This window comes from Prionailurus bengalensis, chromosome D2 (genome assembly GCF_016509475.1).
Source record: "Prionailurus bengalensis isolate Pbe53 chromosome D2, Fcat_Pben_1.1_paternal_pri, whole genome shotgun sequence".
NCBI classification, from domain to species: Eukaryota; Metazoa; Chordata; class Mammalia; order Carnivora; family Felidae; genus Prionailurus; species Prionailurus bengalensis.
In genome coordinates this window covers 58124098-58150963 of record NC_057351.1, presented here as the reverse complement: position 1 = coordinate 58150963, position 26866 = coordinate 58124098, and the positions used below count along the sequence as shown (strand labels likewise).

Below are 26866 nucleotides of genomic sequence, written 5' to 3'. Positions count from 1 at the left end.
CTCTTTACTACAACCATATACCAGAAGCATCTTAAAGTAGAAGACCTGACAGTTAGTAGGCTAGCATTCAAGTCTCATAAACATTAATTTGTTATTAAAGTTTGAGCAACTCACACTATCTCTCACATCCCTAGTTAATCTGTATTAAAAAGAAAATAGAGGTGATGACATGGCCTGCTATTGTCTCTGGAAGATCATACAGAGAAGTCCACGCATGGGGGAGGGTTGACCCAAAACACTAAATATGATTGTATGTACATGTATATGTCATACTTACATATCTGTATCTATATTCAAAGCCAAGAATGAAAACTATTTTTTGAAATAATTATTGTCTTTGCTAGTCATCTGAACAAGCAAGAAAAGAAAAACAGGTTATTGTTGATTTTTAAATAGTGTGCCTCTCATTTTTCATAAATTATTCAGCAAATATTCTACACTGAAATTATACCTGAAGAAGTGCCTTTAAATAAAGGCAAAGCTCTTGCTACACACATTCACTAGTACCCAAATCTATGCACACTTTTCATAGAGGTTATGCTAACTAGCTTCCTGACAAAGGGCAAGGTCTTTATATTATGCTTCCGTTACTCTCCTAAAGTAGAAATAACAGCTCTATTACTAGTTTGTTATTGATATAAAATGAGGTTATTTTTTTTAATGTTTATTTAGTTTTGAGAGAGGCAGAGTGGGGGAGGAGCAGAGAGAGAGGGAGACACACAATCCGAAGCAAGGTTCCAGGCTCTGAGCTGTCAGCACAGAGCCCGACATGGGACTTGAACTCACGAACTGTGAGATCATGACCTGAGCCGAAGTCGGATGCTCAACCAGCTGAGCCACACAGGCGCCCCTAAAATGAGATTATTTATGAAAGTGACAGATAAAGCTAGTGATGAACTTCACCATTTGGGGCCTGCTTACAGGAGAAGCATCTTTCATCACTAGAATCCATTCTCCCTATCTGTGGCCTCAGTTGAAAGAAATAGCTATTTTGCTAACTTCTGTAACCTCCCAATTTTTACTATAGGTCTTTGTAAATTGTTAGATGAACCTTACGGTTAAGTCCTTTCTCTATCTGGGAGCAGAGGCACCCAGTAAACATTAGAGATCACTTCTGCCTTTGTAAGTCTGGAAACTTTCGTATCCTACTTCCCATGTCTGGAGATTTTCATGCTGTACCATTTTATCCTGTGTCTTTAGTGTCTTGCCCATCTAATGAGTACATAATAAGGAAAAAAAAAGAAAGAAAAAATATTCCCTTTTATATTTGGCTACAGACTGTATTTAGGATAAGAATAAAAGACTCTACCATTACAGAATGGAAATTTTTATTTTACAAACGAAAAAGCAAAATACTGCTATTAAATTGACCCTGAAGTCACACTCTGAATTCCTATCTTACAGTTCAATTTTCCCAGTTCATCAATTAATTCCACAAAATAGACTAATTAAACCTTTGTCTGTGGAAGAAGCATAGATCACATTTAACCATGATAATGGAGATGGCTGGCAAGATTAAGCAAAGGAATTGATTGTAGCTCTGTTTGAATTCTTTGTCTTCTTGGAAACAGTCTCTATAGCCATGTGAGATTTAAAGACTGTGACTGTCCTGGCCAGAGAAGAAGGTCAAAGCTGTGTCAGAGAATTAAAAACTACTCTTCTACCTTCATCTTGTGATATCCATGTCTCTCAGAGAGGTCTGGCTAAACCAGAATATTCTTTGCAATAGCATTCAAAGTCCTTACTTGTGCCACATCTGTTACCTTTAGAGAATATTCTGAGCTAGAAAGAGAGGCTCCCATGGCAACAGAGGAATTTCTGCAACAGAAATAATAAAAGGACAGATAATTATATAACTTGTTAAATGAGCCCTCCTACTGGCATTTCATTTTATAGGCTACTTAATGGTTCAAGAAGACAGGAGGTCAAGGGCTTGGATTCTCATATTTCATAATTTTTACAAATTACTTACTTAAAACATCTAGTAGCCAAATCTACCTGACAGTATACTTGATTTTATATCTAGTAATGTAGTTTTGTTTTGTTTTGATTTTTGAGAGAGAAAGCACGAGCAGGGGAGGGGCAGAGAGAGAGAATCCCAAGCAGGACCTGTGCTGTTAGTGCAGAGTCCAAGCTCATGAATCATGAGATCATGACCTGAGCTGAAATCAAGAGTTGGATGCTTAACCGAGTCACCTAGGCACCCCTCTAGAAATGTAGTTCTAAGGCTCTTGCTTCTTTTATATCTCATTTTTCCCAATTCTAAACAGAAATAATCAACTACTTAACTATTCAGTTATGTGAATCTTCCAAAGTGTAATAAAAAACTCGCAATAGTTTCAATTTCTTAATAGTGGCATAATTTCAAAATAACTAAAAATAGGGAACAAAGGTGAGGGATGACTGACTAAGAATTAAAGGTAGGAGGGATAAAAGTGACTATGACTCCTCCATCCTTATACCATAGTTATTAACTTCACTAAAGGAAATCACAGTTGAATGCACATACATACATATCTGACTCATTTGAAGCTTAGCTGCTGAATTAGAGTTTATTATTAGAGTTTATTATTGTCTAAGTTTAGCAATGACTTAAATATATAAAGATTCACCTAAGTTCAGAAAAGCCTGCTTATATGAGGCAGGATAAAACCATCTGCAGTTGAAAAACTGCAAGAACGAGGTAATACGTATGTACTAATCCCAACATTCCATTCATTAATCATACCATCAATAAGGTCTTCCTTACTGGAAGGAAATCAGGAAATTCAAGATTAATCCAGCCCTTCTTACACGAATCAAAGAATATATTCTTACCGAAACTTCATTCCTGAATCTCTAGCAGACCGAGCAGAACAGTGAAATTCTGTAGCACCCGAACCCTCAAGGATCCTTTGTAGATTTCTGTCTGTTATGCCACCCCCTGTTGGAAAAATAAGTAATACATTAAGAAGAATAAAATTTTGTATAAAACTTAATGACTAGCAATGACTGCTTACTCTACCTGAAATTCCCATGCCAAAATTTCTCATTGACTTAAGAGTTACTCTCTCCCTACTATGCTAGAATGAGATAAGAAAGGAATGATAAAAGACAGACTATAGACTCTGGAGAACAGTTAACTAATAAGGTCACAGAACCTGTATGGTAGAATCTTATACATCTATTGGTTCATATAATGATGCTATATATTACTGACTTTAAAAAGATTGTTCTAGGGCAAGGAAAAATCTCTATCCCCACTCCCTCTCAATTAAAGCAAAATCAAATTAAAACAAAAAGTAAGGATAGGTTTGAGGAAGAAGCTACAAAAGCACAGCCTCAGAGATGTATCTGAAAGACACAAATTCTCTAACCAGTATTCAAAGAGCACATGACTTGGAAATGGGGAAAAATGCAAGGTGTTGCAGTTTATTCAATATAATATCAACTTGGTTTTTCACAGAAGCATCTGATTCTACTTTATTAAAACTGTACAATTAAGAACTTTGTAATGACTCATTTGTTTTGTTGAACAATCTCTTAAATATTTGTATACAGATAATCATATTCTGAACTAATACCAGATTAAAAATATAAAATTACTGATCTTTTTATTCTTCTTTCCTAGTATATAGTATGTATTTAATAAAGATTTTTTGATGACTGATAAATTATGTACTTGGTAACTCAAGCTATTCAAGTTGTTGAAGTAACTTGACTTTACACACTCTTTTGGACTCATCAACTTGTTTTTTCTTAGTGGTACAGTAATATCACTGAGCCCTAAGAAGTTGAAAGAACATAGGCTTATTTTAGACACGTGTAAAGATAAAATGCCATGATGCTTTTAACTTTAAAATACCTAAGGATAAAAAAAGATAACAAATGTGGCAAAATGTTAAATGTAGGAAATGAGTAAATGAGTATTCTTTATGCAATTTTCTACTTTTTTATAATTAATATGAAGAAATTAAGATTATCTTTATATCTCTTTCACTCTGATTCTAGATCCCCTTATTAATTCTTTAAAAATTGTTCACCTCTAATGAGCCAGAATGTACCTAGCCGATTTCATGGTTATCATCAGGAACATATGTCCCAACTGTTCTAGTAAAAGGAAGAATTCGGTGATCAGAGATTTTCAAGAACCAAGAGAGTATTATATTTGTCCAGAGATACCGCCTAAATGTTTGCTTACACCTTGTTAACAACTAGGACGTTTGGCCCTAACTCAACATAGCAGCATTGAACTTGGTGTGCCTCACCAGAGATGAACATCCATCCACATTCACAAAATTCTATACTACGGAAGATGGAGAAACCCCAATCCCAATCTACTTCCTTATTTGCTACTCTCTGAGCTAATCCCTGCTAGAATGTTCTCCTTATCTGAAGTTTTAAATTCCAGCACACATCTCTCAATCTTAAATTTTTAATCAAATTACTTATTCTCTCTGAACACCATGTATTAATACTTTCTCTCATATCATCCTGCCTCCTTTGTTCTTTCTTCACTGCACTTCAGTGTTATACTAACAAATGGATAGATAATTAAATACCTGGCATTACCACAATCCTGCCTTTTGCCTGAAAAAAGAAAAAAAACACAAATTTTAATATCTTTCTCTCAAATGAGATATAAGGCAGTGAGAACAGAAACATGAGTGAAAGTATATTAAATTTTAAAAACTACTACTAGTGTCTAACTTTCAATAGGTCATCTCTAATTCTTTGGGATCTTGGGTAAGTAAGATGTTCAGCATAGTAACTCTTTCTATTCAGAAAGGTTATTTTATTGTATTGCTTTGAAGACTTGTACTGTGATGAACACAAAGGAGACTATGCTATAAACACTGAATAATCACATCACCTTAAGAAAAGTCATTACTGAAAAATAACATTAATTCTGAGTTTTTGCTATGCAGAGGAATGGAAGTAGTTGAATTTAAACAAGATTTCAGCAGAAAACAGAGCACAGCATAATAGTAAATTACTGGGGGGAAAAAAAACCCTATTCAAGTCTTGTATCCTCAACTAAATTCCCTAGCTTCTTATATCAGCTAAAAAAAAACCCATGAGTCCATTTAACTGGGTTTTAAGTAATAAAATCAGACTATATGGATTAATTTCTGATAATTCTGGAAGACAGGTATCGAAGTTTCTTTACCTTTATTCAAACTTTCATTACATTTCCTAAATAAGCTTTAGGGATATACTCAGTATCACTGAAAGTCAAAAGGATATCACCCCAAATGCAAATTTAGCAGAACTACTAGTAGCAGGTAGGTAGTGATGACAGAATAAAAATTACACATTATGTCAAGCTCACTAATTTTCTGAATAAAACCATTTAAATTGTATGGAAAATGAATTTTTTCACATATGTTTCCTGAGAGGAGACTTTAATACCAGACCAGCCAATTCTGCCACTCAAAACAATTCCAAGTCATTTGCCTCAACTGTGCAGCTTATTATATACACACAAAGTTGGGTATATAATCTTTCTTCTATTGGGTACTAGTGAACTATTAAAAAAATCAATTAAGAACCATAAATAGGGGCACATGGGTGGCTCAGTCGGTTAAGCATCCAACTTTTGATTTCAGCTCAGGTGTTGGCCTCACAATTCCTGAGGTGGAGCCCTATGTCGAGTCCCCCTACTCCCTGGACTGCAAGCAAGGAGCCTGCTTGGGATTCTCTCTCCTCTCTCTGCCCCTCCCTCCATCCTCCTCTCCAAATAAATAAATAAACTTAAAAAAAAAAAAAAAAGAACCACGTATAGCTTAGTTTCTTTTTCCATAGAAAAAATGAAACAATTGATTAATATAGTCAATAAATACAATTAATGTTGAGAATACTTAACTTCCATATCATGTCCAGTTAGGACAAATAAGAAAACAAAACGATTGGCTTAGCGTGGGGAGGGGAAAATGGGGAGTGGAGAAAAAGGGGTAGTGCCATCCAATGTGGGAAGGACAGAAGAGAAAAGGAAAAAGAGGATATGAGAGAACAGAAAAGAGAAACCAAAAGAATGGAGTAAAGTAAAAATTAGCTAACTTCTGTAATAACAAATGTGAAGAAGGGAAGAGAAGCAGAAAGTCTCAAAAGCAATAAAGCATAAAAACAGTAAAAAGGGAAGGTAATAACAGTAGGGAAGATGATAGAGATAATCATGAGCAGAGGGAGAAACAGCCTTCCCTTTACTTTTCAGACAAGTTATACTTTAATGAGCTCTAAGTAACCAGCAGTGTAAAGTTAAGATAAGCATTCAGTACGATTGCTGAGGGTCTTTATGTAATAGCCACAAACTCTAAAACAGCTCCAAAGAGCTAGATATAAGAGTTATCTTGTGAAAAACATTCCAAAAAATTTTGAGAGAGAGGGCACAAGTGAGCGAGGGGCAGAGACAGAGAGAGAGAGAGAGAGAGAGAGAGAGACAAAGAGAAAATCCCAGGGGTGGCAGAGAGAGACAGCGAGGGAGAGGGTGAAAGAGAGAGAAGCGGGGCTCACCTGAAGCAGGGCTCGTGCTCACCCAAGTGGGATTTGAACTCACCAACCATGAGATCATGACCTGAGCTGAAGTCAGATGTTCAACTGACTGAGCAACCCAGGCACCCAAAGCATTCCAAATTCTTTTAGTTAAAAAATGATTATTCTTGATCTGCACATTAAATGCAATCCCAATCAAAATTGCACCAGCATTCTTCTCAAAGCTAGAACAAACAATCCTAAAATTTGTATGGAACCACAAAAGACCCCAAAGAGCCAAAGTAACGTTGAAAAAGAAAACCAATGTGGGAGGCAATTAGCCTCTACTACAAAGCTGTAATCACCAAGACAGTATGGTATTGGCACAAAAACAGACACATAGACCAATGGAATAGAATAGAGAACCCAGAATTGGACCCACAAATGTATGGTGAACTAATCTTTGACAAAGCAGGAAAGAGTATCCAATGGAAAAAAGACAGTCTCTTTAAGTAAATGGTGCTGGGAGAACTGGACAGCAACACGCAGAAGAATGAAACTAGATCACTTTCTTACACCATACACAAAAATAAACCCAAAATGGATGAAAGACTTAAATGTGAGACAGGAAACCATCAAAACCCTAGAGGAGAAAACAGGCAGCAATTTTCTTTGGCCTCAACCACAGCAATTTCTTACTCAACATGTCTCCAGAGGCAAGGGAATTAAAAGCAAAAATGACCTATTGGGACCTCATCAAGATAAAAAGTTTCTCACTGCAAAGGAAACAACAAAACTAAAAGGCAACCGATGGAATGGGAAAAGATATTTGCAAATGACATATCAGATAAAGGGTTAATATCCAAAATTTATAAAGAATTTACCAAACTCAACACCCGAAAAACAACCCAGTGAAGAAATGGGCAAAAGACATGAATAGACACTTTTCCAAAGAAGACATCCAGATGACCAACAGACACATGAAAAGATGTTCAACATCACTCATCATCCAGAAATACAAATCAAAACCACACTGAGATACCACCTCACACCAGTCAGAGTGGCTAATATTAACAACTCAGGAAACAATAGATGCTGGTGCGTATGTGGAGAAACGGGGAACTCTCTTGCACTGTTGGTGGGAATGCAAACTGGTGCAGCCACTCTGGAAAAGTGTGGAGGTTCCTCAAAAAATTAAAAATAGAACTACCCTACGACCCAGCAATAGCACTACTAGGAATTTATCCAAAGGATACAGGAGTGCTGATTCATAGGGGCACATGTACCCCAATGTTTATAGCAGCACTTTGAACAATAGCCAAATTTTGGAAAGAGCCTAAATGTCCATCAACTGATGAATGGATAAAGAAGATGTGGTTTATATATACAATGGAATACTACCTGGCAATGAGAAAGAATGAAATCCCATCATTTGCATCAACATGGATGGAACTGGAGGGTATTATGTTAAATGAAGTCAGTCAGAGAAAGACAGATATCATATGTTTTTCCTCACATGTGGAACTTGAGAAACTTAACAGAAGACCATGCGGGAAGGGCAGGGGAAAAAAACTGTTACCAACAGAGAGGGAGGGAGGCAAACCAGAAGAGACTCTTAAATACAGAGAACAAACTGAGGGTTGATGCTGGGCTGGGGTAGGGGAGAGGGGAAAATGGGTGATGGGCATTGAGGAGGGCACTTGTTGGGATGAGTACTGGATGCTGTATGTAAGCAATGAATCATGGGAATCTACCCCCCAAACCAAGAGCACACTGTACACACTGCATGGTAGCCAATTTGTCAATAAATTATATATTTTTAAAAATACTAAAAAGAAAAAAAATGATATGCTAGAGGTGTCTGGGCGGCTCAGCCAGTTAAGTGTCCGACTCTTGATTTTGGCTCAGGTCATGATCTCATGGTTCATGAGATTGAGCCCTGCCTCAGGCTCCATGTGGTCAGTGGAGCCTGCTTGGGATCCTCTTTCCCTCTCTCTCTGCCCCTCCCCTGCTCGCACTGTCTCTCTCTCTGTTTCTCAAAATAAATAAATAAACTTAAAAAATTATATGCTGGTGCAGAAAGGGAAACAGAGACTGTTAAATTAGTTAATGACAATACGATAGGTGCAAAAAAAAAAAAAAATCTCTTTTGCAGATATGAGTCAACAACAACTTGTGCTCTATAATGAGGAAATTAGAACCCCCAGACTAGTATTTAAGTATCAGGGCCTCAGTAAAATAATCAAAAGTGACCTCCAAGTCCAGCTTCTGGCATATATGTCACTGAAAAAGCATATAATTTTTCATGACATCTGAATTATATGTCATTTTGGAAAGACAGCTCCAAAGTTACCAAAAAAGCTTATATGTATACATACTGTGAAATCTGTAGACTGACATTTTGTAGACTTTTCAGAGAACCTCCTTCTGACCAACTTTTTTTTTTTAATTTTTGATTTTAGAGAGAAAGAGCACGTGAAAAGAGGAGAGGGGCAGAAGGAGAGAGAGAAAATCCCTAGCAGGCTCCATGCTCAGCATAGAGCCCAACCTGGGGCTGAATCCCATGGCCCTGGAATCATGACCTGAACCAAAATCAAGAGTTGGATGCTAAAATGATTGAGCCACCCAGGCGCCCCCTCTTCTGATAAATTTTTTAAACCCTGATCAAATTGATCTATCATGAAAGTGTTTATCAATGTCACTTTACTAACTCATCCATCTATCCAACAAATACTTATTAAGTGCCTACCATGTTATCAGGCACTGTTCTGGATATAGAGAATATTATGGTTGAAATGACCCAGCATATGCCACTGTGGCATAAAAATCATTTTGAGTTGAAAGCATTTGAGTTCCTGAAATTCCTTATCTGCCCTAAAAGCAGAGCCTCCCAAAAGAATTCAAAAAGAACTCAATGGTCAAAATTCCCCTCTGAGAGCAATTCATCAGCACCATACCTAAACAAGACATTGTCATTAAACTTTCATATCTTCAATCTATTCTCATTAGGGTCCACCTATTTATCTTTCCAAAAAGTCTTTCCTCCCACCCCACAAATGCTTTTCCTCCTTCCACTTCTAAATTCCTAAGTGCCCCTCCCTCTACCTCCTCTTCACCTATTAAGATGGTATGTAAGACCCAAATTCTAAGCACCTCCTTTAGTCACATTTCTTTGTGAACTCCAATATATATACATAAGTGATTAAAATCTTTTTTCCTCCTGCTAATCTGTGTTTTGTCAGTTTAATTCACAGGCCCTCAAACATAAAACCTAAGAAGGCAGAGAAATAGTTTTTCCTCCCTGACACAGTAAACAAGATAATGTTCCTACTCTTGTGGAGCTTTCATGTTCAAGGAAGAAAGACAACATATAGGTATATTTATGTAATAAAATTTCAGGTAGCTGTAAGTACAATGAAAAAACCATAAAGCAAGGTAATGAAACAGAATAAAAGGGGGATGGGGCTATCGCACAGAATTTAATAATTGTTAAGAGAAATAAGTGGAACAAGGCCATTTAGTATTCTCATATGTGCAAAAGCATCCATAAACAAAATGTTTACTATCTAGAAAGCTGAAACGATTCTAGGAAAAAAAGTCATTTAAAAAAATGTTTATTTTTGAGAGAGAAAGAGAGAGCAGGAGTGGTGCAGAGAGAGAGAGGGAGACAGTGGATCTAAAGCAGGCTCTGCACTGATAGCAGAGAGCCTGATGCAGGGCTTGAACTTAACAAACCATGAGATCAGGACCCCAGCTGAAGTCAGATGTTTAACTGACTGTGTCACCCAGTCACCCCCCCAAAAAAAGTCACGTTTAACTGTTTCTTCCAAGTGAAAGCTTTTCAAAACATGGACAAATTAAATGAATTCTGCCACTTTGGGGAGGGGGGTTTCCATAAGATTACTGAGAACTGTATGCTTACCTAAAGCTATCAAAGTGATTTAACAACATAAAGAACTTACTAAGTATCAGACTTTGTGCTATTATCTGAAGTAATCCACAACTATTCTAGGAGGTAGGAGATAGGTGCTATTAAAATGCTAATGTTGTAGATGAAGAAACTGAAGTTTAGAATGGTTAGGTAGTTTGCCCAGGCTTACTGTTAATAAATGGCAAAGCTAGGATTTAAACACAGACTTTCTAATCCCCAAACCTAGGCTTTAACCAGTATATTATACTGCTAGATAACTGCTTCAAAAAGTAAAGTTAGCGTTATCTCACTTATATGTGAAATCTAAAAAAAAGTCCAATACATAGAAACAGAGAGTAGAACATTGCTATCTAGTGAGGAGGTGGGGAAAACAGGGAGATGCTGGTCAAAGGGTACAAAGTTGCAATTATGCAGGATGAGCAAATCTACAGATCTAATGCACAATGAGACTATAGTGAATACTTCATTGAATTCTAAAAATTTGCTAAGAGAGTAATATTTCAGGTGCTCTCACCACACACACACACACACACAATGTAACTAGATGAGATGCATATGTTAATTAGCTTGACTGTAACTATTTCACTATATATATATTAATATTGAAATATCATGTATACCCTAAATACATGGAATTTTTCTTTTATAAAAAAGAAGTAAAGTTAGCGTATGAGAATATTTAACTCCATGCTTCCTGCCAACCAATGATTAAACTACAAATTACATTCGCAACACAGTGATAATGAAATGCAAGACATGACTATGGCAATTATATCTACATTATTCTCTACTCCACAGTGAGAAAAAATTTAAAAATTAATTCAATTCTTCTATTTTAAAACCCTTCAGACTTTCCCACTGCCCCAGCGATAAAATACACACTCCTCAACAGTTTTCAAGGCTCTGGACAGCATTCTTCTCTTTATATCCAATATTCTGGTTTCTTCAATATCTTAGTAAGTTATTCTTTCCTGGTCTTTGTATACACTATTTCTTCTGCATGAGGCATTCACCTATTCCCCTTACCTCCTTTTACACAGATAACTTGTAATCATTGCTCAAATGAATGTGTGTGTGACTCTTCTGGGAGCTAACTACTGCCAACTCCATGCCCAAAACTGGGGTTAATTCCTCTCAAATGTGCCCCTTTGTACTTTTAAAAATTAAAAAAAAAAAAAAAAAAAAGAGTGGGTGGGCACCTGGGTGACTCAGTCAGTCAAATGTCTGCTTCTTAAAATTTTTTTTTAATATTTATTTTAGAGAGAGAGAGAGTCAGAGACAGAGACAGAGTGCAAGCGGGGGAGGGGCAGAGAGAGAGGGAGACACAGAATCCGAAGCAGGCTCCAGGCTCCGAGCTGTCAAAACAGAGCCTGATGTGGGGCTCAAACCCACCACCTGTGAGATCATGACTTGGGCCAAAGTCAGAAGCTTACTTGACTGAGCCACTCAGGCACCCCCAAATGTCTGACTCTTGATTTCAGCTTGGGTCATGATCTCACAGTTGCGAGATTGAAGTTGGGCATGGAGCCTGCTTAAGATTCTCTCTCTCCCTCTCCCTCTGCCCACTCCCTGCTCTGCGCATGCTCTTTCCCTCTCTCAAAAAAAAATTATTTTTTTAAGTAAACTCTACCCCCAACGTGGGGCTTGAACTCACTATCCCGATTGAGTGGCATGCTCTACCGAGCCAGCCAGATGCCACTTAGTACCTTTTTTTATAGCACTCTATTACAATTGCTTGTTCTATTAAAAGTGCCTGTTGTGCCACAAACTCCAAGGGCAGTGACTACACACACACACACACACACACACACAGGTCACCACCACAGTACAAATGCCCTGAAGTTAATATATACTTAATAAATACTTGTAAAATCAGTAAGTTCCAGACTAGCAAAGTCACATCAGATCCTTAGATGAAATTTCTGAAAACTATTTTCATGGCTATAAGAAAGTGAACATAATTAGATTTCCATACAGAACACAAAAAAAATATTAGTAACAGGAGAAGTAATAATAATAAACTAACATGTAGTAAGATCTATTATATGTCAAGCACTAAGGCTCTTACATATCTTCTCTCTACCAATCATCAGAACAACCCTATAAAGGAAGTATCAAACTTTTCTCAATTGCACACATAAAGGAACAGAGGATGAATAATCTACTCAACATTACAAATCAAATAAGTATCTGAGTCTTAAATCCAGAACTCTCGTCTCAAAGTCCATACTCACTAACTCAAAATGGCTCTGGACTGGTGTCAGAAAAACAGACATACCACAATTACAAATTTGCCTGCTCTACACATGATGCTAACTCATCATGGAAATTCATACAAGGGTAAAACATATTTCCTCCTATCCTGATAGATAGGGAGAGGTGAAAGAAGAATATAATTTTAGGTTTAGAATTCATTTCCACGTGATAATTATTTCAAATTTTTTATGGGATTCCCCTGAGTATACATAGGCTGATGGTGAGATGATGTGGCTTAAAACAATGTAATGCTAATGGCAGAGAAAAGATAAAATTGGCTGTGGTTATCCAAGTTAGATCAAAACCTTAAGCACTGGTCACAATTTGACGTCAAAAGTCTTAAACACTAAAATGCTCATGTGAAAGAAATAAGAATTATATAAATATATTTCTGCCTGCTTGCTTTTCTGTACAGGGTAATCATTAAGTCAGTAATAGCTTCATAACCTAGCTGAACAACAGAACATCAGGAGCAAGCACAACAGAGTTAGGAAGAAAGGAAACAAACTGTGTGTACCTGATCTATGAGTCGCTTTATTAGGGGTAGCCCTTCTAGTGCCGAACTGTCACATCCACTGGTCAATACTCGTTCAAATCCCAGGGTTAAGAGGGTCTCTAGAGCTGCCACTGGGTCATGAACCATGTCAAAGGCTGAAATAAATAAAACTGATTTGAATTTTGAACACATATCCTCTAATATAGTGCTTTCCAAAATGTAGTATACACACAGAGGTGTGCTGGACCTAGCCTGTATTGGCAAGCCAGAGCCAACTGTTAAATATTCAGGAGTTCTGCAAGCATGATTATTATCCACTGACAGCCTGAAGTCAGTCAAGGTGGGAGAATTTAAACCACAGAACTCAACAAATACTATGTACCAGGGCTCTCTTCATCCAAGAACTAGTTTACCAGCACACCACATAGTCTGCATACCATCATGGTACGCGTGAACATTTTAGATGGTACCCACCTGAACAGATTTATTTACTTAAACACAGATTAAGAGCGAAACATTTCCATTTTTCATGAGGTATAAAAGTTTCTCTTTAAATTCACCTAAGGGGCGCCTGGGTGGCTCAGTCGGTTAAGCATCTGACTTCAGCTCAGGTCAAGATCTCACCGTTTTGAGTTCGAGCCCTGCTTCGGGCTCTGTGCTGACAGCTTAGAGCCTGGAGCCTGCTTCAGATTCTGTGTCTCCCTCTCTCTCTGCCACCCCCCGCATTTGCACTCTGTCTCAAAAATAAATAAACATTAAAAAAATTTTTTTTAATTCACTTAAGATTTTATTTAATGAAAATTATTACATACATTTGCACAGGTAGCACTCAAATCACTCTAAATGTGATAGGCAAGTGACTCAAATTTGGAAAACTGCTCTAAGGCTTCAGACAAATTGGACAAACCTCACTTGAGACAAATATTATGCTATTTCCTAAAAAGGCCTTAGTTCACATTCTCATTATTGATTAATATTTTGTACTATTCCATTTACTCCAAATACTTATGGCTCATAGTACAACAATTGTTCACAACAGACTATATAAACTTGTAATTCCATTCTACTTTCTAAGAGACTTCTCTCCTCCTCAGGGAGGAAAGTGGCACTAGGAACCTCAAAAATAAAAACTTCTGCTTTGGTTCTCAGCACTGTTACATGATTTGGAGGTTCTAATCCATGGCAGATTAAGGTTAGACCCCTTTACATTACCCGTTAGTGTATGCAGGCAGCTAAATGTACCACAGAGGTTTTTCCTTTTTTTGTAGCAGCGCCTCACCAGTGATTACACTATCATACTATCTCATTAAATGCATGAGTGAAAACAATGTAGAACTTACAACAATGCAAAATTTTGAAAATACAAAAATATTTTTGTTAAATGTATTGAAGGAAAAGAAATTTGAAATGATTTTCTTAGTTTAAGAAGAGAAAAATACATTCTATGACATGTACTTTTTAAATTATTTAGCATGTCAAATTTTAAACTATATATTTTTCAGATAAATGTTTACTGATTAAAATTACTTTTCATATTTACAAACTTTTTTTGGCTAGTCTCAAGGTGCTGGATTTTAAACATTCTAACATCTTTTAGTTATTGCTAGTTTATGAGAAGCATTGCTAAACAGCAAGTCAAGAAAACAGTTTTCTGGTGGTATAATCCATTTCAAAAAGCAACAAGAATAACAAATGCTTTATCTCTAATTTCTGTAAATAGATGCAAATGACAGAGCCCACTCTTATCCTAATCTTCGAATGCTTACTCAAAACGGCAGAAAAACATTCAACAATTTCTCATGCATACATATATCATCAAGTAAAAAAAAAGTTTTGACTGGAGACTTCTTTCTTTTCACATATAAAGGAGCGCCCTCTGCAGGCAAAATTGACTTGTTCCGTTTTACTGAGGTTTAACAAAAGTGTACGGAAATTAGGACTACCTGATTTATAGATAAGAAGTATTTTTTTATATGAAACTATCAGATAATTTTAGAAACCATTCTGATGTAGACAAGCTATCAATAATGCACTTTTGTACATAACAGTGAGCATCTGTTCATTGACTATCCAGCATCTATTTCTTCTTTCCTCCTTCCTAATAGTAACCAATTCTTATGCAGATATCCACCCCTTTCCCCACCTCTGCCCATGAATCTTATATTCATCTGGGAAAGCTGGTCACATCACTAGTTCCTAGAATGGTCTTGTCTGGCTTAAGCCAGGCAGTACATTTCATTTCACTGGCCACAGCACTTTATTCTTTTTTTTTTTAATTTTTTTTTTAACATTTATTCATTTTTGAGACAGAGAGAGACAGAGCATGAACGGGGGAGGGGCAGAGAGAGAGGGAGACACAGAATTGGAAGCAGGCTCCAGGCTCCGAGCCATCAGCCCAGAGCCCAAAGCGGGGCTCGAACTCACGGACTGAGAGATCGTGACCTGAGCTGAAGCTGGACGCTTAACCGACTGGGCCACCCAGGCGCCCCACAGCACTTTATTCTTTTGGGAGTTGCACATGATCTAAGGCATCTAATAAAAAATGAATCTCAGGATTCTTGCTTGGAATGCTGTGACAAGCACATACACTTGTAGACAATTCCCACTCTCTCCCTCTATTATATCCCACCACACCAGCATTTACTTTTAACAAGTTTTCATAACTAAGTTTCAAATTGTGCATCTCTAAATTTATACCAGTTATAAAGAAACAAACCGGTAACACTGTAACACTTTATGTGTTCCATAAAAAAGTTATGGCATTTGGTAAAATTAGAAAACTGACACTGTTCAAAAGAACTTCTAAAATGGAAATGACTCACCTCGGTGGAAAGTGACTGGCAGAGGACGGCATATAGCTACAAAAATAAAGTCAAATAACAATATAAATGAAGAGATCGTCACTGGTTGGTGTGTATAGAATTTTCCATGTTAGATGGGACTTTTTTATTTTATACTGTCCTCTCCTAAGAAGCAAAGACAGTGAACTAAGATAATAAAATGGCAGCCTTCCAAATTCAGAATTCTTATGTTTCCATTAATCTCTGATTTTCATTAAAAGAAAAAAATGGTCATCCATTCTTTAGCCAGACTAAATAAAAATTGTGCGATCTGGTTATTTATAAAGGCAGCATTACATCTATTACTTTTATCCCTCTGAGAATCTTCAAGAAATACTTTGGCCTAGAATTATAAGTAGTATGCTTCTGTCCTCTACACATCTCCCCATCTTCAACAACTGCAATAGCCTTTGAAGTGTTTGGTGCAGTGATTAAAGGAATCGAGGCAAACTTCCCTTAAACCTTCCAGGAAAAGCAGCAGAACTTGATCTATAACAACTGAGGAGTCAGTAGGACTAGAACATATACCTAGATCTGCCCCAGACATCTAGATAACTGTTTAAAATAGGTCAGTATAAGTGCCTGCAGGTGTGACTGAAAAGTCAGTTTTGCAATTGCATTGTTTTTTTTTTTTACTTGCAGTGACACACAATGTTATGTTAGTTTCAATATCAGAAGTATTCAACGCAATCATCATTAGAGGCTTTTTGGTCTCAGATACAAATTCTTACCCACAAGGGACATGCACAACTCTTTGTCAATGTGTCCATCTTCAGTCAATGCTCCAAATACCAAACCATCAGCACCATAAAGCTTGGCAAGACGAATGTCAGCCTTCATCACCTCAACTTCACGATCTGAATATAAAAAGTCACCTCCACGCGGCCGAATCATCACAAAAACTGGAATCTGGACACACTGCTTCACTACTTGAAGGACACCTAAAAGAATATAGAGAGCAGACTAATTAAAATTCAAATGTGAACTAACATCTCTAGGAAGTCAATAAAATTTATTAGCTCTTGTGTATCACTTCTATAAGAAAAGGAAGCAATGACTGAGGCAACCAGAGATAGATCTAAAGGGAATGACAACCCTAAATTAAAAAATGTGCATATAATAGAAGTTAAATAAGAAAACCAAGGGTAAAAAAGAGCAATTTAGAAAACAGAAAAAATTTACTGAATTTTTAAAAGCACTTGTCAGTTGACTAAAGAAAAATCATTTTGCTGGTATGTAACATTGGAAAGTGAAGTAACAGGCTCACTATTCTGCCAGTGTATTCCATAAAATCCAATGTTTCCTTTCTAATTGATTACAGCTCTGTTTAGAACCTACTATAGAGATGTTTACATAGTTCTAAAGTTTATGATCCTTTAGGAACAAAGAAATTAATTAAAGCCTTTTTTTTAAAGAGTTATGTAAAAGGAAGCAAAGTTCTACTTATTTGTGATTTTATATAGAGATCTATGAACAAAAACACCTAAATATGACACAATTCATGACTAATTCAGAAACCTCAATAGTATATATCTTCCATGACTGGTGTTAGTTATATCTCGATAAACCCATCTTAAGCTGAAAAGATCTTAAATCCAAATGCCTTCATTACACCTAACCTACTGAACATCATAGCTTAGCCTAGCTTACCATAAACACGCTCACAACACTTATATTAGCCTACTGTTGGGCAAAATCATCCAATGGAAAGCCTATTTTATAATACAGTGTTGAATATCTCATGTAATTTATTGAATACAGTACTGAAAGTGAAAAACAGAATGGTTACATAGGTACAGAATGGTTTAAGTCTATTGGCTGTTTACCCTCGTGATCGCATGGCTGACTGGGAGCTGTGGCTGCCCAGCATCATATGAGAGTACCATACCACAAATGGCTAGCCTAGGAAAAGTTCAGAATTCAAAGTACAGTTTCTACTGAATGCATATTACTTTCACACCATTGCAAACTCAAAAAATCATAAGCCAAACCATCATCTGTTGGGAACCGTTTGTATAATTTCTGTGACAAGCACCATTGTGTTTATGAACTTACTTCTTTTTCCTTGCTAAAAGATCCCCAATTTTGCATGGAATAGCAATATGCCCAGCACCAAGCAATGAATCATGATTACGATTGCAAAGAACAGATTGCATTCAAATTTAGAGATGGTCTGGAGATTTCACAGGATGGCCAGGGAATGCCCTCCCTTAGTGAGAAGATTCCAAAGGTTTACAGCACATATAAACCTTTATACTAAATAATGCTATCATCAATCTCAAAGTAACATAGAAGAGTCAAAAATTCATACAGGGACTTCTGCTTTTGACCAAGACAGAGTAACAGGAACTGGATTTATCTTCCTACCTATAATAACCAAAAAACACATATGAATATGAAAAATATATGAAACAATGGTTTGAAAGACACTGTATGTCAAGCAACAAAGAACAATGATGCCTGAAAGATGGGAAACAAATGAGATAAGCTCTTTATTTGATCCAAATTATTACCTTGAGGGTTTTCTAGGCTGCAGTATAGAAAGGGGGAACCCAGGTGGAGGTCAGAGAATTCTCTGAGTTGAAGAGACAAAACTGAGAGTCCAGGGAGACCAAATGACTAGAGTTCACAGGAGAAAGTACCAGTGGGAAGACAAAGAGAAATCTGGAGATTTGAAGAGAATCCCCTTCTAATATTCAGCTCAGTAGTGATGAGTGCATATATGCAAGGAAACCATACAAGGGCCAGGGGAAAAAAAATCCACTGAAAAGAATTAGAAAGAAATAATGCCTGTCATTCACACCTGGTGCACCAAAAATAACACCTATTCTCAACAGGCATATAGGAAAAGTTGAAGATTCGTGGGGCACTGGATAGAGAACACAGAAGGTTCTTGCTTTTGGTAGTGGGGAATAGTTAACTCTAGACTGACCACTGCTCCAGACCTGCTTAACAAACTTTAAAGCCAGGACCCAAAAAGAATAAACTGTTTCCAAATAACGTAACTGCTTGAGAATGTTTATAGGAATGCAAACATATCCAGGACCCAACAAAATAAAATTAATGTCTGGAAGCCAATAAAAAATTATCAGGCAGGAACACAAGATGCATCATGAGATGATAAACCAATCAAATGAAACCAACCTAGAACTCGTACAGATGTTAGAATTAGCAGCCAAGTCATTAAAACAGCTACTATAACTTTACTCCAAATGTTCAAAAGAGTTCAGAAACAACACACTTGATATAATAGCCTCAAATTAAACTTCTAGAAACGAAAACTATAATGTGTGAGATGAAAAACACACAGTGTGGGATTAATGTCAGATTAGACATTGCAGGGAAAAGATTAGTAAACTTGAAAACAAACCAATAGGATATATGCAAAATGAAACACAGAGAAAAAGGAGATTAAAAAGAAAAAAAGAGAGGGGCGCCTGGGTGGCTCAGTTGGTTAAACGCCTGACTTTGGCTCAGGTCATGATCTCACGGTTCAGGAGTTCAAGCCCCATGTCAGGCTCTTTGCTGACAGCCTGCTTCTGATTCTGTGTCTCCCTCTCTCTCTGCTCCTCTCCCACTCACGCTTTCTCTCTGTCTCAAAAAAACAAAACAAAACAAAACAAACCCAACATAGTTCATCAGTGAGTTGTGGGACAACTTCAAGCAGCCTAAAACAAGTATGTGACATCTCTGAAGGAGGGGGTAGAGTATATTGAATGCTGAAAATTTTCTAAATGTGATGAAAACTATAAATGCACAGGTCCAAGAAACATGAAGAAAACTATAGTCAGGTACATTGTTATCACATTGCTGAAATCCAGAAATAAAAAAAAAAATTTTAAGCAACCACAAAAAAGAGACATTATACAAAAAACCAAAAGCAAAAGCAAAACCAAAAACAAACAAACAAACAAAAAACCACCACCAAAAATCCACAAGGTATGGATGATAGCAAATTTCATACGAAAGACAACACCAGCAAGAAGACAGTGGAGAAATATCTTTAAAGTACTGAAAGGAAAAAAAAAACCCGTCAACGTAGAATTCTACACCCAGCAAAAATATCTTTCAAAAATGGAGAAAGATGTTTTGAGACATACAAAAGCTGAAAGAATTCATCACCAGCATACTTGTAATACAAAAAATTGTTAAAACAATTACTTCAGACCGAAAGAGAATGAGATCAGATGGAAACACAGACCTACACAAAGGAATGAAGAACACCAGAAATAGTAACTACACTGATTGTTTTCTCTTTTATTCTCTTTAAGAGATAATTGAATTTTTAAACAAAAAGTAGTGTGGAGTGTATGTATTTTTAACATAGATAGAAGATAGTAGTAAGATAGATGTATGACAACAGCAAAAAGACCAGGAGGGAAGAAATGAAGACAAAAGTCAATATGCTAAGGATGCCAGGATGGAAAGAGAAAAGAAAAAAAACCCTGGCTCTTGATATTACTGCAGAGCAACTAAACCAATATTAACAGTAACTACCTATCTCTCAACTTTTTGATGTACTGTATGAGGATCACATCTTTGATAGATTTATTCATAAGCATAAGCATTTCTAACTGATACAATATCCACAGCATAGTTAACACATTAGTAACATTAGTAAAAGATCTCAAGAAAACATATTACCCATTGTCTCCGGGCTCTATAAACTCCTCCTAGAAAATATGAAAACCAGACACTTACCCATGCTGGGTGTGGTTCCTCCTTCCAGTAAGCCAGAACATAATTCAATCCGACCAGCACCTATGATAATAATAATAAAAAAAGCATTGCTCAATACAATAAACTTTTAAAAATTAAAAATTAAGAACAGTTTTAGGAAGCATTGCTCAAAAATTATCGTTCAAAGTAAACATTTATGAAACAGTAAACTTAACACTTTTTTCTAAAATATAGCAAAGATTCTTAGAAACTGAGAGAAATCATATTATAAAACCAGAATAAGGGGCGCCTGGGTGGCTCAGTCGGTTGAGCGTCCGACTTCGGCTCAGGTCATGATCTCATGGTCTGTGAGTTTGAGCCCCGCGTCGGGCTCTGTGCTGATGGCTCAGAGCCTGGAGCCTGTTTCAGATTCTGTGTCTCCCCCTCTCTCTGCCCCTCCCCCGTTCATGCTCTGTCTCTCTCTGTCTCAAATATAAATAAACGTTAAAAAAATAAATAAATAAATAAATAAAACCAGAATAACACTCTATTTTTAATCCCAACTATATCCTGCAACCCATATTGTGTTACTGATAGTCAAATTTAAGAGTTAATTCAAGTTAAGCTAGATCTCCTGAAAATTTGTATTAGAAGGTTGCCTCTCCATGAATAGGGATGTAACTTACAATAAATAAGTTTCTGGACTGATCACAGTGGAACACTGACTCTTCATTGATATTAACAATCTTTTTGAAGAGTGTCTAAGCTTTAAAAAAGTATAAGATAATTTTAAGTAGCTTAAATCAAGATAATTTCAAGAATAAGAGAATGCTGAAAGCAAATCAACTATCGGACTACAGCATCATGTCCAAAGAGTCTCAGGATCCAGCTTGAAAAGGCTCATACCAGCCAAACAGGGGACACTTTGAGCATCAGTAAGAATAACCATAATGGAGTAAAACACATCAAATATGTCTAAATCTAGATTCATATTGATAAAACAATTCATTGGGGCATAGAAAATAAACTCATTACCCAAAAATCAGTAAACAGCAGAAAAAGAGCAAGCATTAATCCTGCCTTTCTTATAGAAACTGAACCCCAATATAACCAAACAGTTGATGAAGGAAAGTTCTTTATAGAAGCATACTTCTAATAAGTGAAAAGTAAATGAATGTTAGAATTACTATAGTACCATTTTTCAAACCCTACTAAAATAGGCACTGCTAAAATCATTAGGTGAAAAGCTGAAAGAAAACCTTATAAAGGATGGATCAGGCTAACAATATCTGAATCTACTGCAGGCAAAAAGCCCACAGCTTGTTTTTGTTATGGCCTAGAAGTTAAAAATGTTTGTGTATGTGTTTTTCAAAAAATAAAAATCTTTACTGACACACAATTCGCATACCATACAATTCACCCATTTAAAGTGTGCAATATATGGGGCGCCTGGGTGGCTCAGTCAGTTAAGGGTCCGGCTGCAGCTCAGGTCATGATCTCGCGGTCCGTGAGTTCGAGCCCCGCACTGGGCTCTGTGCTGACAGCTCAGAGCCTGGAGCTTGTTTCCGATTCTGTGTCTCCCTCTCTGTCTGACCCTCCCCCATTCATGCTCTGTCTCTCTCTGTCTCAAAAATAAATAAACGTTAAAAAAATTAAAAAAGAAATAACATAAAGTGTGCAATATAATATTTTTTAGTATACTTATAGAGTTTGGCAGCCATCAACACAATTTTGGAACATGTTCATTACCCCAAAAAGAAACCTCATACCCTTTAGCAGTTACCTCCCCTTCTCCCATGCCCCCAAACCTTAGGCAACCACTAATCTACTTTCTTTCTCCAAAATTTGACCAATGTGGAACATGCATATAGGTGGAATCATACAGCATGTGGTATTTTGTGACTTTTTTCCACTTAATGTTCTTCCACTTGCAATGTTAAAATAATTTCAAGATTCATCTATGTTGTAGCATGTATCAGCATTTCACTCTTCGTTATTGCCAAATTAAGAATGGTTTTTACATTTTCAGAGGATTATATATATATATAAAAAAGAATATTCAACCAAGACCAAATGCGGCCAGCAAAGCTGAAAATATATACTATGCTGCTCTTTACAAAAAGTATCCTGATTCCCATATAGATGAAAGATTGGGCACTTGCTGAAAATAGTAGATGCTGAGTGATGGGTATGTGGGGATTCATTATACTGTTCTACTTTTGTATATGTTTAAAATTTTCCATAATAAAATGTTTTTAAAAATTTCTGATCCTAAGATGATGAGAATTTCTTTTTTTTTTTTTTTTTTTTTTTGCATTTATTTATTTTGAGAGAGAGAGAGAGAGAGAACGTCCGCACACATACGCATGAGTGGAGGACAGGGAGAAAGAGGGAGAGAGACAGTCCCAAGCAGGCTCCATGCTGCCAGTGCAGAGCCCCTCGTGGGGCTAGATCTCACTACCACAAGATCATGACATGAACAGATATCCAGAGCTGGATGCTTAAACAATTGAGCCATCCAGGCACCCCCCAGGGATTATGGGAATTTCTATGCTTCCCATTAAAGCAGGTTCAGAACACAAAAGAAACTTTGAGGTAAAAATAATGTTAAAAAAAAGATAATGATAGGGGCACCTGGGTGGCTCAGTCGGTTAAGCTTCCGACTTCGGCTCAGGTCATGATCTCTTGGTTCATGAGTTTGAGCCTCACATCTGGCTCTGTGCTGACAGTTCAGACCCTGGAGCCTGCTTCAGATTCTGTGTCTCCCTCTCTCTCAGCTCCTCCCCTGCTTGTGCTCTGTCTCTCTCTCAAAAATAAATAAATATTTTTAAAAATTTTTAAAAAGAGATAATGATAAAAGTCTCGATGATGAAAATGGAAGCAAATCTCTTAAATCATCTTTAAATCAATAGTTTGAAAAAAAAATGAAGTCTTTGCTAAGTTCAATTAAAAAAAATGAAGTTGGTGAGTAAGCACTACTGTAGACACTTGACTCAAAATGTGATCTACTGGAGGAGTAAGATTAGAAGATGATAATTTTCCAGTATGTTTTCCAGTAGGTTGGCTGTTTTCAAAAAGACTACTAGGATCCTTAGTAATCACAACGGCTCCCAAGATCAGTTCAACAGGATTCATTTTCAGATTCTTACAGGGACTGCCAACTGTCATTCATTCTCTTTTGTCTTACCTCCTCTTTCTGCATTTACAGCTGACTCTACTGAATCAACACACACTTCCATGAGAAATCCATTTGCTGCTCCTAAAATACATGGAGAACAATGTAATTTCATGATGGTACTATCCATCCAGACCAATCTACCACCGTTATTTTATATTTTGCTGCCAAAATACAATGCCCAATGTCCAAATCCAATAATCCAAGTAGGTAAGTATACTAGAGACCATGAGTGCAATAAAATAGCATACTGATTTTTTTTTTTAAATTTTTAAACGTTTATTTATATTTGAGAGAGGGGAGGGGGCAGACACAGAATCCGAAGCAGGTTCCAGGCTTTGAGCTGTCAGCACAGAGCCTGACACGGGGCTCAAACCCACAAACCGTGAGATCATGACCTGAGCCAAAGTGGGTCGCTCAACTGACTGAGCCACCCAGGTGCCCCAACAGCATACTGACTATTAAACTGATGTCTCCAAACTGTGAAATAAGTATACAAACATATTTATAAGAAATTACACTGAGGAAAATACACACTGAATGCCAAATTAATTTTCCTAAAGCACAGACCTCATCATCACATTCTAAGTTAGATTGTTTTTGATATTTCTCAGCATTTTCAGAATATGTTTAAACGTTTTTATAAAGATCATGTTTAAGAAAAAGGATGGACTTCAAATTTTGGCCCTACTACTCATCTGTGTGACCCTAGACAAGTTACTTAGCCTAAGTTTTCTATGAAGCAAAATAGGCTTTAGTACCTACCTCAGAGTAGTGAGCACTAAATAATTCATGTAAACTGGAGAGTACTCACTGTGTGTTCAAAAACAGTTATCATTAATAAACTACATACTCTTTCTTCTATATACCTCCAGTTCCCCCCAATTCCCATCCTTGCTCTTGATTATGGCCATCTCTTCAATCCACAAAGCCGTGCCAGCTCCACTGTTGAATGGTAAAATCTTCCAAGACTCACGTTAAATCACATTTCCATATTTCCCCTCTCTCAAAGTAGGAAATTGTATCTCCCTCTTTTGAACTCATATAACTCTTCACAGATTATGTGTTCCTTTTTAAAAACTAACTGTACCTTTTTAAAACACTAATTACTTTCTACCTCTTATTATTATGTATATAGAGAAGTGTCTGTTCACTCTTCGTTGACTTAAAGTTCCTAAATGAAGTCTTTATGTGAGAAATCTTTATCATCACCCATAGCAAGCACAGTGTCCATCCTGGTATACAACAGTCATGCAAAGATTTACCAGAGGCTGAATAATTATAAATTCATAAATTTCAACCATGTATTTACACTACAAGTGTGATGAAAATAAAGTTTTGAGTTTTTCTGTAAGTGAAGCACATTGTTTTTGTTTACAATTCAGAATATTAAATGTACACTTCATGCAATAAGACCTGAAAGAAATGTGCACCACATACTAATAGTGGTTACTACTAGGTAGCAGATTTGGAATTACTTTTACTTTCCTCTTTTTTACTTTTCTATGTTGCTTTTTTTCCTAGCCAATATTGCTTTTATCGTTTTAAAAAAGACTATTTAATTTGAAAAACCAAAATCTATCATCTGCTTACATCAAATTGCAAAGGTCTCACGTATGTAAAAGAAGATGATCAGTCTCAAACTGTGAAAGAGTTAAGTGCCACACTATGTTCTTAACCAATAGCACTGCATTCATTCGAATGAGTTTCCTGATAGCCACCCAGACCAGCTGTCACATCAATCTGACTGGACAATGCAGCTGGGGTACCATTTGCCTCCCAGGAGAAAGGACGTTGGCCAGGAGATGGTGGAGGCGCACATACAAGGCTATGACAGCTGTCCAGGAACAAAGTTATTTGTGGGAATCAAAGACATTTGTTTGGAGCAGCAGTTCTCAAAGTGTGGTAGTCCAGTTACCTCTGGGGGCCTTTAAGACCCTCTCAGAGTCTGTGCAGTGAAAAGTATTTTCATAATAATGCTAAGACTTTATTTGCCTTGTTCACTCGCATTCTCTCACAAGTGGAGTGGAATTTTCAAGAGGCTACCTGACATGTCAGACTGAAAGCAGAAGCAGGTACAGCAATTCCATTAATCCAGATCTTCAAGAGATTTGCAAAAATATAAAACACTGACATTCTATTTGTTAGGAAGATATTTTTCACACACGCACACAGATGTTACTGGTGTTAACATGTAATATGGGTTTCCAGTTAGTTAGCATTTTAAAATGTTTCCATTTCGAATACGGTCCATACGGATAGATTTAACCTATATAAATGAGAGGTCTCGAAGGTTCTCGATAACTTTCAGGAGGAGAAAGGGGTCCTGAGATCAAAAAGCTTGAGAACCGCTGGTCTGGAGGAACCGAGAGTTCACGAGGCGGAGGATCTGCCAAATTCCCCAGCACCTGCTACGCCACCCTGCCTGGCGCAGCAGCAAGAACTCGGGACGTGGGGCAGCCACAAGCTCGGGCGCTTGGCAGCGGTGCGGCTTTGGAGACAGTCCTCACCCCCGCCGCAGCAGCTACAGGTTACTAAGAGGTCACCACGGTGAGGCGCTGTGTTCAGCGCTGGACAGCTAACAGTCCCAGCGCTGCCACGGGGTGGGGACTCGCAGCCTCGCGTGGCGACGGGAAACGTGGGGCTGAAAGAAGTTAACCAACTTGAACACGGTCGCACACGAGACGCGCCGGGATGCAAACCCACACATCTGGTTCCGGAGCCGCGTCACTCTCGCTACAAGCCCCTTCTCAGGCCCTCAGCTTCTACACGTTTAAAGCCAGAACGACAGAACTTGCCGCGCTGAGGGATGTGAGAAGCCGGGGAAAGGACTCCGAGAGAAATCGCGACTACTCCACTGGCCAGAACTCCCGTAGGCCCGCCCCCGACAGCGAAAGCGGCCGACCGCCCCCTCCCCGCCCCCTTCTGTACCGGACTTCCCGGACGGTATGCGCGCCCGTTTCCGCTCCGAGGAGGTCCCCTGCCTCTTCATGCTCCACGCGTCCCTCCCTCGTGCGTCTTCGGTTTCTACTCAGGGTCTGGGTTCCGGCGCGCGCGCC

The 26866-nt window shown here is 37.5% G+C and overlaps 1 protein-coding gene across 2 annotated transcripts; it reads right to left on the bottom strand.

Moving 5' to 3' along the window:
* Positions 1-1311: 1311 nt before the first annotated feature.
* Positions 1312-26850, bottom strand: CUTC (cutC copper transporter). 2 transcript variants are annotated; one of them, XM_043597231.1, is made up of 9 exons: positions 26739-26850; positions 23820-23891; positions 20675-20734; positions 16705-16914; positions 15956-15991; positions 13155-13288; positions 4542-4569; positions 2818-2923; positions 1312-1818 (listed from the first exon to the last, which is right to left on the bottom strand). In XM_043597231.1, the coding sequence occupies exons 1-9, from the start codon at positions 26797-26799 to the stop codon at positions 1704-1706; spliced, it is 822 nt and encodes a 273-aa protein (XP_043453166.1). In that variant the 5' UTR covers positions 26800-26850; the 3' UTR covers positions 1312-1703. The 2 variants fall into 2 exon arrangements, with proteins under 2 accessions (XP_043453166.1, XP_043453167.1); XM_043597232.1 differs by lacking the exon at positions 23820-23891.
* Positions 26851-26866: the final 16 nt, after the last annotated feature.